Source organism: Argiope bruennichi, chromosome 8, assembly GCF_947563725.1.
Source record: "Argiope bruennichi chromosome 8, qqArgBrue1.1, whole genome shotgun sequence".
NCBI classification, from domain to species: domain Eukaryota; kingdom Metazoa; phylum Arthropoda; class Arachnida; order Araneae; family Araneidae; genus Argiope; species Argiope bruennichi.
The window spans coordinates 30,093,208-30,106,271 of NC_079158.1; the positions used below are offsets into that span (position 1 = coordinate 30,093,208).

Below are 13,064 nucleotides of genomic sequence, written 5' to 3' on the forward strand. Positions count from 1 at the left end.
ATTCTTTTTTATATATTTATTTAATTTTTTGATAGCAACTTTTGAATGCCATATATGATTGTAAGCGGGATTTAAAATAATTTAAATCCATTTTTTTCTAAAGAAGATCTTTTATTTTTATATAGACAGTTTATTGATTTCTATTCTTGATTTCCTGGATCCTTTCTTTGATTTCCTCCCAAACAATTCCGAGCTCTTCTTTGTAGTTCTTGAAAAATTCTCCAGCTTCAGACGCGATTTCTTTGCTGATACCCTTGGCGTGTTTCAAGAACTGAAAATTCAAAGTTAAACATTTTTAAGAGAGAAATTATAATATGTTCAAAATAATATTACTGTAATTAATTGATATTATTTACAGTAATGCAACCAAACCATTCAGAAGTCTGTTAGGTTTAGTTTAGTTATATTAACGTCCCCTTTTAAGCAACACTAGGGCTATTTAGGGACGGACGTCGTCATTTAGAACCGCGGTCAGATGACGAGGACGACACCTGATCTGGCATCCCCCTCTCCACACCACGCCACACCAGGTGGAGGACGTTTGGCCCTGACGGATTTAACGTGCAACAGACCCCATTACACGACGGTTCTTCGGTGGAGTCGGGTCTCGAATCTGGAGCCCTATGGCTTACGAGCCGAGACCTTAACACCAGGCCACCGTGGCCCTCTAAGAAGTCTGTTAGGAAGTGTGTTAATCTCCATATAAAGACATTCGTATTACTACTATTGTTAGAAAAATCTTTTTATCAAATAAGGTGAAACGACTAAAATAAGAAATCTTGAAAAATCTTCTTGGAAATAAAGCCTGCTATTTTTCACTCCTTTAAAAACAGGTAGATCTAAATTGATCTGATATTCTGGAGCAATAGATTATTTTCTTAAACGGTATCAACAAGATCTTGTGGATAATTTCTATAATTTAAGAATATTTATTTAACATATTTGAGCCTGCAAAAAAATGTAAGTAAAATAATTGAATTTTTAGAATTTGAGTGCTAAATATTGTTTTTGGCGTTACCTTGAAAAAAAAATTACAATGAAATCAAAATCCAAATTTTCACAAAATTCAATTTTTATTCAAGCACATTTTAAACTGTGTGAACAAAAATGAAGATTCAAAAGAAGAAATATTAGAATAATTAGCATTTACTCAAAACTAAAAAAAAAAAACATTTTGATTTTTCACCAATATCTTATTCTTCAATTGTGAATAAGTACAACAGATACATCAACACCAAAGCAATTTATAGTTTTCACTTTCCCTTTTTATAATTAATATGGAGCTCCAGGGCCTTTTCTTTTCGTTGCATGGACACAGCAATGTAATTTAAGAATCTATAAAAGTCAGCATTTAACTATTAATTTAAAAGGATTTTTTAAGTCTGTCAGGAACTTAATTTCGTATTGTCTAGGGCACTGGTATTTTTTTAATATAAACTACAAAATAATTCTAAAAATTCACAATAAATTTTAATTTATTATATCAAAATGCTAAAATTGGCCTTCTGAAATCCATCTTCATCATTACGAGGGCTATTTCCTCATCAGTATTTGTTCAAAGTCATAACAATCAAATAATATGATTTGGTGACTTTTATACTGTTTAAAACAAATTAAGCTTTGAGAAAAGTCGTTTTGATTGAAAAGTATAATTTCGAATAAAATATCTCATTTTTTAAACATATCAGGCTTAGAAAAACATTCCAAAGGTTTAAGAATGCTGATTTCTCTCGAATAAATTACACAGATCAGGTTATCAATAACTATACCAAATTGAATATATTAATTTATACATGCGAATTCAAATAAATCATAAAATACAATTATATGATCATTTTTTATTTTATTGATAGGGATAGATTTAACTACAATTGATATAAATTTTATATCTTTAAATCGGTAGAATTCATTCTTTTTACGTTTTTATTCTTTTAGCCTTTCTTTAGCTTGGTTGTATTAATATCTTTCTTTGAAATGTCTTCAAAATTTTTTGAAAAATGTCATGGCATTTTTTTTTTTTTGACCATTTGTCAGATGAAGAGAACGAATGCCTGATCAGACATTTGTTCTAAAACTTTCATCAACCATCTAAAAGAAGACTTTCGACTTTCGGCAAATTTAATGTATTCCAATATCCAAGGCGAATCTGCCATGGAATTCAGTCTCTAATCGTTGCTTCCTATCTTGAAAATGAGATTCTATCCTTAAGAACTATGACCTTTATTCTTGTTTAAGAAATTGAAGTACCTGCCTTGTATAAAGGAAAAAAGTTCAACAGATTTATGTCTTACGCTTCTGTATTTTTTTTTCACTCACTTTATGTGGGTTAGATTTAAAGTCTAAAGTTGATTAGATGAGGGGTGAGGGTAAAAGAAAATCCTATTGATATTTGGGAAAGTCAAAATACTTTTTCATTCTCCGTTTCAAAAAGAATTTTTTTTAAATTATTATTCTGAATTTGAAGATCAGTTTGTAACAATGATTCTTGGCTTAAAATGACCCTATTTGATAATTCTGTCGTGATATAAAAACCAACTGAATTATTATTAAACATTCAGTATATTTACCTCCTTGGCGATGGCTTTGATGTTGGTAAACTTGTCTTTAGAGTGTTCCATGCCTTTATCAAGGACATCTTTCACCCATTCTCCGAACTTGGCGTACTTCTCCTTCAGGTCAATTTGAAGATCCTTGAAGTAGTCCTTGATTTTTTGCCAGTAATCGGACATTCCTCGTGCAACCGCCTTCTGTTCCTCCTCGTCATCATCATCATCTAGAAGTTCGTCAATGAGTATGATCATCTTCTTCCTGCCTTTCTCCTTCAAAATTCTCAACAATTGGTCCAACAGCTAAGCATAAGAAACCTTCGATTAAATGTTTGTTTTAAGATAAAAAGCAAGATTAGTTTTTACACGGTTTTGGAATAGATAAGCAGATAAAATGTGATTTATATTATCATAAGATAGATTGAATTCAGGGGGCTGAAAATTTTATTATGAGTTAGCAAGCCTTAAAAGATAGTTTGATTAAGTAGAAGTAATTCAAATAATATGAAGTAATTGAATGAATTTACAATTAAATTGATAATCAATAGATCAAAAGATTAAAAAAAATAGAATAACAAAAAATAAAAGTAAATTTTGTTTAGTGCACAGATAAAAATGTTATTTTGAAAACTTCTTTTTATAAAATTCATTCTTATTATATTTTTTGCTAACAACTAAAAGTTTTTTTACGAGCAGCGAGTCATATTAATAGCAGATAATAAGATTTTTCTCAAACTATTGTTTTACTTATACATTTCTTGAAGAGTGCATTGAAACTAAAAGATAAACTACTCAACGAAAGAAAAGTGTACATAGAAATATTAAATATGATCTTGAGGTTGATGAAACAAAAAAATAATATTAGATATAAAAGAAAAGCTGCTGAACTTGGCGTGTAAATAATCTGGATCAGAGATTATCAGGGGTATATCTGAAATGAAAAAGCAAATACACTAACCAAGGACGCTTTAAACTTAGAAACCCAAGAAATACCTCTCCATGAGTTTAATAATTAAAGATTGGTAAGTGAAATGGAATAATTCCATTAAGGGGAGAACAACCTATCAGCATTTTAAAAATGTTCCGGTTAACCGAATTGAGCAAACTGAACTATCACACAGTATATGATCTTTAGGCACTTTTTGAGCCAAAAACTTCAAATAATGTTTTTTTAGTAGGAATTTATAATATTTGACAATATGCTCTGCATCTAGAATATCAAAAACACAATAATGTCAGTTAGTAATAGTATCAGTAATATCAATAATGAAGGACTCCATAATGCCGCAGATATTTTTTTTTCATAAAGAAACTGTTATAATAAATCGCTTATTGATAAATTTTTTCTAAGACAAAATTTGAGAAAGTTAATGCTTATATATTTTATAAATCTATAAATTTGGGGAAGGTAAAAAAATCCAAAAATGAGGGTTATATCCGACAATAGTTATTTCTGGTAAATAATTTGTTTTTGAAACTTACTTCAGATCCTTGTCCGAAGATCTTTTCAATCTTCTCCTTCAGCAGTTCAGGATCTACTGTTTTCTTGATCTAAAAAAAGAAACTAATTGAAAAACTTTGCTGCTAATGGAAGCATACTAATCAAAACGATGAGTTAGTGCTGACAATGTTTGGGATATTCATTCTGGTGTAATTTCGGCTATTATACCATTTATTAAAAGTTGATAAAAATAAAATTCATCACCTAGTGATTTCAACGCCATATTAGTGTTCTGATTTTAGCATTATGGTCTAAATGGATGAAATTATTAAGTTTCAATAACAATATTTAGCAAATGAGGCACGACTTAAAATCTTGCATTCAAGCAATAATCAAACAATATAATCTTGCTGTAATTTTTAAGGGCAAGATATATATTAAATGTTAAATTTCTTAATCTAAAATATATGCCTAGGACGTGATTTTATATTGGAATTTCTACTGCATAGAGAATTCGATAATACCATTTTTCCACTCTTCTGTCTTAAAATTGTTCAATATCAACTAATTAAATTTGACAGACGTTTTTGAAAAGAATTAGCTCAGCTTAGCGTTTAACAAATGATAACTCATTTATATAATTAAAAGATGTTATAATGATAAAAAATAATTCTTTCGTGATTGCTAAGAATAGTCTAAGAATAAGATGAATTTTTTTTAAATAACAGAAAATTTAATTATTTACTCCACTTAAATTATTTGTCATATGAACCTTGTAAGAGATATATTTTATTCTAAAATTTCATGTTAATCTCGCGTAAACAAATGGTTTACATTTCGGAGTATTTCTAGTATGGAATATTAAATTCATCTGCAATAAAATATAATTTTAATTTCCACTTGACCATAAACAATAAATAATTAATTTATCTCTTGTACTACAAATTTTGCTGAAACTCTTGTCAATAAAAATATGATATATCCTTATCAATAAAAAGATTCATTCAAAACGCTTGAATTTTTCTCATTTAAACAAAATATCTCTGAAATAATAAGCAGAAGCCATTGAGTAGATTCCTAAAAAAAATTTAAACGTTCTACGGAAAGGCATTTTTTTTTGTTAATTTCAATATTGAAAACCTGATAATGTAAATTAAATCTAGTAAATCGCTTCTAGTGCTTTTATTAATTATATTTATTAAGAAAATAGGCAATTTTAAAAAGGTATTATGTGTACTAAAATAAATTTAGAAAAACAAACATTAATTAATTCATCCTTTACAATATCTGCACACAAGTTGTTTTGTTCCTATCTCCAAGATTATTTATAACGAAACTATTTGCATTTTTCTTTATCGTAAGCACGAGTTATTATTGAAAGTAGATAGATCTGAACGGCATACATGCTCTTTGATTCTCTTGAGCAAATCCCTGATGTTGAACTCGGCCAAAGACTCCTCCACTTGATCTTCGACTGCAGCATTGGGTCCTGTAAGATGAAATAATATGTTACACTTAAATTTCAGTCAATTGCAATTTTTATTTTCTCATATACGAAATTTACAAAAAATATCATAATCCACACACACAAAAAAAAAATTGTCATTTTGATGAAAAATTACATTTTAGTCTTCTCGCAGTTGAAAAAAACACATTTTTGACTATCTATAGTTGAAAAAAACACATTTTTGACTATCTATAGTTGAAAAAAAACATTTTTGGCATTATAATCGTCTGTGTGTCCGTCTGTCTATGACAAAGATAACTCAAAAATGATTCGAGCTTTACAGCTGAAATTTGGTACATGGTATTTTGATCATATTCGTAGATATCTACCAAATTCTGAGCGAAATCTATTCAGAAAAAAGTCTGTCCGATTATCTGAATTGAAGTTAACGTGTTAACTATAAAACGAAGAACTAGATGGATAACATTTGATACATAGATTTGGCATCGAAAATATAAATGCTTAGCAAATTTGGAACCAAATCCTTCAGAGGATTTGACGATCTGTACTTCTGTACAGTGCAAAAAGCAAACTACCTTTAATAACCAACATTTTATATCTTTCCTAAAAATAATTTTCAAGAGTTTCCCAATAATAGTATGACAACTCTTTATTATTAAAATGTATATTCTGAAGGATAAATTTGAATTACAACAATAATGCTCAATTTTCCACTGACAACAACCATTTCTACTTACTTTCATTATTAACTGAAGAATAAGCATATTTAAAAAAAAAAATATTGACATTATTATTTTATCTGACACAATCTCACCATATCCTATCGTACAATCGAATGAACCAGCCCTTCTATTCAGCTATTATTGATATAGTGCGCTAAGTTAATATATTCCTACAAGGCACTTTAATGCATAATTGATTTTAAGCGATAACTATTTAAATAAATAAAAAAAATACATAATATATCCATATACGTAATTGGTTTAAAAACTTTATTCTCAATTTTGTTTAATATCCGCTAAATCAACAATATTTTTACTTAAAATTTTAATAATTCTGAATCCTTGGATTAGCCAAATTTATAAAATTAAATTTAATTACCCGAAATATATAGTTAATAGTACTAATTATTCATGTTCTCCTAATATTGAAATATAGAATATTAAGCACTTTTAATCTTTATTTTAATCTTTATTATATTTGATAAACAAGTAATATCCTTTTAATAAAAGTATTTTATTCTAGGAACAGGAAATTAGTATTTTTGCTTTTTAAATCATTAAAAAATAATATTAAATCTATAAGATAATATTAAGGCCAATTTAAATTACCGTCCATAGATATTATTTCCAATCTTGTTTTCTCTCATTAGATACAAGCGTATCCATCAAGTAAATCATAATACTCTAAGACGAACAGAAATAATAACGACAAGAGAATATTCAATAGATAGGTAAATAGGTTAGAAAAACAAGCGTCTTACTAGTACAGTAAATGTATCAACCTAGAAAGGAGGTACGAAAAAAAGAAAGAATTTGTACTATTTGTAAGAAGATTAATACTCACCATCATAAATGGACGCCGCAGTAGCTACGCCAACAAATAACAAAAGAACCAAGATCTTCATTTTCTGAAAAAGCAGACAAATGTATATAAATAGAAAAAAAAATTGGAATCATTTTGAGTTTTATATTAAAAATTTAACATTGAATCCCCTTCATTTGAGAAGGGGTTTGACAGTGTTGGATTAATCTTATAATGTGCTAATAAATAAGCTGCGTAAATTTTTCTCTAGTAAACTAATATCATGTGAATTAGGAGAAAAAAGAATTTCACCACCCAAATTTCTTTATGTTTAAAAAAAAATGCTAAGCAACAATAAATATTGTCATTAACTTATATTACAGGTATCTTCATTTTATAATTAATCCTAATATTAAGGATTATTATAATCTTCATATAGTAGCTAATGTTTTTAGTTTGAATCATTATTAATAATTGTTTAAATCAATAAAAACGATCCTTATATTTATATTATAATCTTTATTTCGTGGTATAATTGACAAGTAGTCCACACATATTTGGAAAGTGCATTGCATAATTCCTTATAAAGCTTCATAATCCCCATTGAATAAATAAGATTGGCCTTTGAAATGTCTGTTGCCAAAAATTTATTGTGATAATGCAATTATATTCAAATTAATATATGAAATTTAATTCCAATTCCAATATATTCCAACTGATTGAAATAGAAAGGTGTGATGTTGTCAAACAGCTTCATCTGAGTACATCATGTTCATTTTATTCTCGCTCAAACAAACAAAAAAAATCGCAATTAAAATTTTTCATGTTAAATAAAAAAATATATTCTCTTTAAATCTAACAAACTCAGAACAGATTATAAGAGATGAATTTTTCTTTTATCGATTAATTGTTTTCAATTAAATCGATTCTTTTTTAAATTAAATTGGAAACAATTTTCAGTTCAATCTTAAATAAAATATCGTTTTTTATTTCAAAGCAAGCTGCAAAATTTCATATATGAGATATTTATATTTGCTTTATAGCAAACGAACAAAAATAGTCGTCGTGTATTTGCTTTGAAATCAAATACATCATGGTACTCTAATAGTAGAACTTCGACTTCAGAATAGTAACGTTTCCGGTTCGAGGTTCAATAGAGCGTACGGATCTGGCGATTTAAATTAGTCGAGCTTTAATTCAAAGTAAATTTCCTGTTGATTTAAAAATTTAAATGTTAATGTAATTAAACTGAATTTATTTTTAGAAATATGAAATTTCGCACTTTCCAAATACGTATTGTTTAGTAACACAAAAAATTTTAATCAACTTTTCAAATTATTTCATTGGACATATCCTTCTTCGGGATGGGGTAAGGATCATATTCTGAAATAGAATTTTTGGTGACTCCGGTACAAAAATGCTTTACTGAATGCTCGAAACAGAAAACTATACAAAAATACTTATTTTTTTTTTTTTTGCTTCAATATGACAATTTCAATAATAATTGATGAATTAAAGTGATTAAAACTGAACTAATGGAGAATTTGTATTCTTAATAAGTAGAATATCATTCCTTGAGGATATTTAGTAGATGTTATCAACATCTAATTATTTTGAAAAAAGATCTGCTTTGCAATGGCATGGCTCGTGTCTGAAAAACATGCCCAATGGATTCTGGGCAGAATTCGTTTTAATCCGAGAAAATCAATAAGGAAAGCCGTTTGGCAATTGCAAATTATTCAATAGATTGCATGAAAAACTCTAGTCAAGAGCTCTAATTTTTCTAATCAGACAAATTACAGATGATAAAAAGAGACAAAATCTAATTGATTGAATCAGTACATTTGCAGTTGATATTCATTAATTTTGCTTCTTTCATCTTCTATACTTATATAAAGTTCAATGTGTGTGCGTGTGTGTTTGTGTGTTGGCGCTCTACAGGCCATTCTGTTTGACCTACAGCTACCAAATTTGGTACATGTATACCTTAGAGGTCGGGAATGTGGACCTGGGGTCTATTTTTTGAATTTTTAATTAGAATTTTATTAATTAAAAACTAACTTTCCTTCCAAAAAAATCTTTTCATTTTCCCCACCGCCAAATGAGTAAGGCTTCAGTTTTCCCACATTAATGAGGCTAGGCTTAACATTTCTCGGCCGATTATATCAAACGATTCTGTTTATTTTCTTAGTGTTTAATGCATTTAAAATTAAATATTGTTAATTAATCGACATTTCAGATTCATTCTGAAGCAATTTTGAATTAAAATAAAACAGAATAAAGGAAATTAAAAATTTCTAATCTGCATAACGTTATCCAAACTGGCATAAAAATATTCACGCATTTGGATACCATAACTGGCATTGAAAATTCACGCATGCGCATTGTGTTCTGATTGTTGACAACTATTTTCAACGGATGAGGACTTGATTTAAATTATTTTTAGGTTAGTAGTATGCTTTTGTAATTAAATTGTATTTATGTTAGTTATATATTTCTTTGTATATGTTTATAGTTTTAAGTACATCATTTTTGAAGGAGTTTTTTTTTAACTTGTTTTCAACCAATTATTTTAAACGATTCTATTAATTTTCTTAGTGTTTGATGCATTTAAAATTAAACATTGTTAATGAATCGATCTGCTCATGATGAATCCGAGAAAATTTTGTTAACAAATTCTTGAGATATTACATAAATTAAGAAAGATATTCTTTAGTGTCCATAAAATTTAAAAGCTCAGTGACTCTGTTTTCAGTAATCATATTATAAAAAAAAATGCTTTGTTTCAGTAAAAAATATTATTATATTAACCTAGATTAATCATTTACACTTTAATTTAAAGCATAAATTCTACGAGGGGTAACAGAAAATTAGAGAGATACATATCACGTTATGATTGAAGGCCTTTATAACATTATGAGTGAATTATATGACTATCAAAATTTGAAGTTTTAAAGTATTTTGATGAAGAAGCTATTAAAGTAGGAATTGCATAAAATATTTAATTATTAAAATTTTAGCGAACATTAAGATTGGCGAACTGGCTGGTAGCCAAAGGCGGCTAGTTCATGATATAGATTAACTTAATCATCTTTCTTTAATCGATGTAGATATTCCAACAATTATTCCATGCAACTGGTAGGACAATTTTTATTCATTATTGCTTACAAATACCGATGAAGCAAATATAATGGTGTTTATACGCAGAAACTTTTACCGTCACAGATACTAAGATTAAGTTTATCAATGAGCTTTGAAAAGTTTAAAATCTAAAGGCAAAGTCAGGAAAAAGTTTGGCAAATTTTTTCCCACTTTCTAAGATGTTTCTTTGATATCTTTCAAACAGTGATTTCTGCTGATTCCAAAATATTTCAAATATTTACATAAGAGTATAGATATATTTGCTTTATAGCAATGAGTAAATATAGAGATGGTGTGAATATTTTATAAATAAAAAAGAATTAACAATGCAATTAATATTTTATTCAATTAAAAATATTTAAATACTTTATCTGGAAACAGATTATATATTTGAAAATCTTTCATATACTCACATATTTCACAAAAAAAATTTCCTGACTTATGCATTTTATAGGTTGCTTGTACCTATATTTAAATGCTAAACTTCGGGTTACTAAACCTCATCTTGGTTTGTAAAGAAAATATTAAGACTGATTGAATAACAGCTTGATAAAAGCAAAATTTGTGGATAATTAAATTAACTATACATAAAATTATTAGTTCATAAAATTGTTATTCAATAATTAGAACATATTTAACAATATATTTAAAGGAACAAAAAAACATATTTACAAAATTGTATATAATTTTATAATTTTACTATTACTGTTAACAAAAAAAAGTTTAAATGAAAATTTTAGCCACTTTTCAGATTCTTGTTTTAGATAGCTTTGCTCTTCAAAACATTAAAAAGATTTATAGTTTAAATTTTTTAAATAGAACTGAACAACACATGAATACATACTTCGAAATAATATTCTAATGAAAATATTTATTCAAATATTTGGTTAAATGATCAGGTAGCAAACGATATCGGTTAACGATACCATTTTATGTCTTAAACAAAAAAAAGTTTTCAGCAGAGGTTTGGAAAGAGTATTCCTACATATAAACACGCGATTTGAGATTAAAATAATACTCACCAAGAATTTGAAATCCTGCTTTGTGAGTTCAAACTGATGATTAAAATCCTTTTATGACCTTAAATCAAGGATTGGGAATACGTGTTTGCGATTCGACAAAAACGTCTTTAAGCCTTATCTCAAAATCTGCTGTTTCTCAATCGAGATAATGGATTACAACTGTCGTTTTCTCATGTTTTTTACATGCACTCCCAAACAATCCTCTTATTATTTACTGATCAATTTCTTCTACACTTGAAGTACACAATTCTTTCAAAAATCATATGCTTTCATGTAATATTGTTCAATTCTTTGTTTTTATATTACATATTATTACATAATTATATTACCATATTATTACATTGTCATATTAACCACCATCATATTATTAAAAATGTCATATTATTGCATTGTCATATAATTACATTACCATATTTATTCCTCAATTCTATATTTAATCATTATTATTTAATTGCTTGAAAATCAAACAAAATTGCATTATAAGGAATATTCAATAGGGTTTAATTTTGTGTTTAATCAAATTTTTTAATCCTCAATTTTTTAAATAAATTTCACACGTTATTTTTTATTTAGAATATTTAAAGTTTTATTCAAGAATATCTTAATATAGAAAATTCTTAATTAATACTTAATGGTATCTAACATCTAATTTTTTAACAATTAAGATTAAGTATCTTAGTGATTAATCTGATAATTTAGCATTACAAATTTTACTAAAATTCGAAGGATTTAATAAAGAAAGTATTAAGTACTTAATTTCTATTGAAAAAGGTAAGTTTCAAATATTTTTTTAATAATAAACACATTTATTTTACCAATTTAAGTTGCAATTATTTAGCGGTAAATCTATCAATACTGAAAAGCCCCAATGCTCGTTAGACAAAATTATGACGTGCGCCCGAAACACCTAGATACCACTGCGCATTCTTTTTTCTCGCGCAATATATGAGGTACGTACTTTGTTCGTTAGATAGGCAGATCAGATGGGTTGTGGGTGATTTTCCAAGAGCTCACAAAGAATATCTGAGAATATATATGCTTAGAACCCATTAAATAAGCGGGGTTCTTTTTTGTATATCATTCCCTAAAGAACAGCGATTGTTCATTGTGGCTTATGAGTGGAGAAAGAAATGTTTCTTATAGTTGAAACAGAAGCTCCGGTGCTACTGAACTCAATTACTCTTAGAAATAGAAGGGTTAAACAATAAAGCTAGAATGTTTTTTCCTATATCAATTAAATTAGGAAACATGCAATTACTAGCCTTCGGCAGTTTTGATTGCGATACGCTTGTAACTAAAATGATGTAGTATTTTGTTTTTTCTCAATCTAAAATTCCAGATTTCTGAAATGTACATTAGTCAGGTTTTTTTTCTTTCAAACTTTGATTTAGCGCAAACTGAAATACAACTTGCTAATCCTGTCTGGTGGTGTTTCTAGATACAATAAATAGGATAAAAACTAATCTCAACTGTATATTTTCTAAGTTTCATAAGGAGGTTTCATTAAAGAAACCTCCTTATTGTAAAGGAAATCTTTTTAATTGAAACGTAAGCATAAACAGTGTGGTTCTTGTTAAAGTCTTCTTTCTCATTTTTTTGTTGAATAATTTTGCAGCTTGTCTTATTATAAATAGTTTCATCTATTCTTCTCAAGCTGCATTTATTTATATTCATTTCACAGGTCGAGTTTTAATATTGGCCATTGCACGTTTATAAACGAGATTCAGAACCATTATATTTCTAATATCGCAATGAATATTATATTTAAATTTCTTTGCTTCTGATTTAAAAACCGTCAAATTCCGAATTAATGTCTTAAATTTAATATTAGGCATTTTTCACATCCCCTAATTGAAATTTTACTTAGCCCCTTCAAGAAATGTTCCATTGATTAATTTATAGCTTTTTCTTGTTTTCCCCTC

General features: G+C 27.6%; 1 protein-coding gene across 1 annotated transcript; it reads right to left on the reverse strand.

The window, feature by feature from the left end:
• Window position 1: 1 nt before the first annotated feature.
• LOC129981963 (uncharacterized) lies at window positions 2-11,261 on the reverse strand. Its single transcript, XM_056093039.1, has 6 exons — window positions 11,143-11,261; window positions 7,022-7,085; window positions 5,391-5,476; window positions 4,029-4,097; window positions 2,568-2,849; window positions 2-271 (listed from the first exon to the last, which is right to left on the reverse strand). The coding sequence occupies exons 2-6, from the start codon at window positions 7,080-7,082 to the stop codon at window positions 131-133; spliced, it is 639 nt and encodes a 212-aa protein (XP_055949014.1). The 5' UTR covers window positions 7,083-7,085; window positions 11,143-11,261; the 3' UTR covers window positions 2-130.
• Window positions 11,262-13,064: the final 1,803 nt, after the last annotated feature.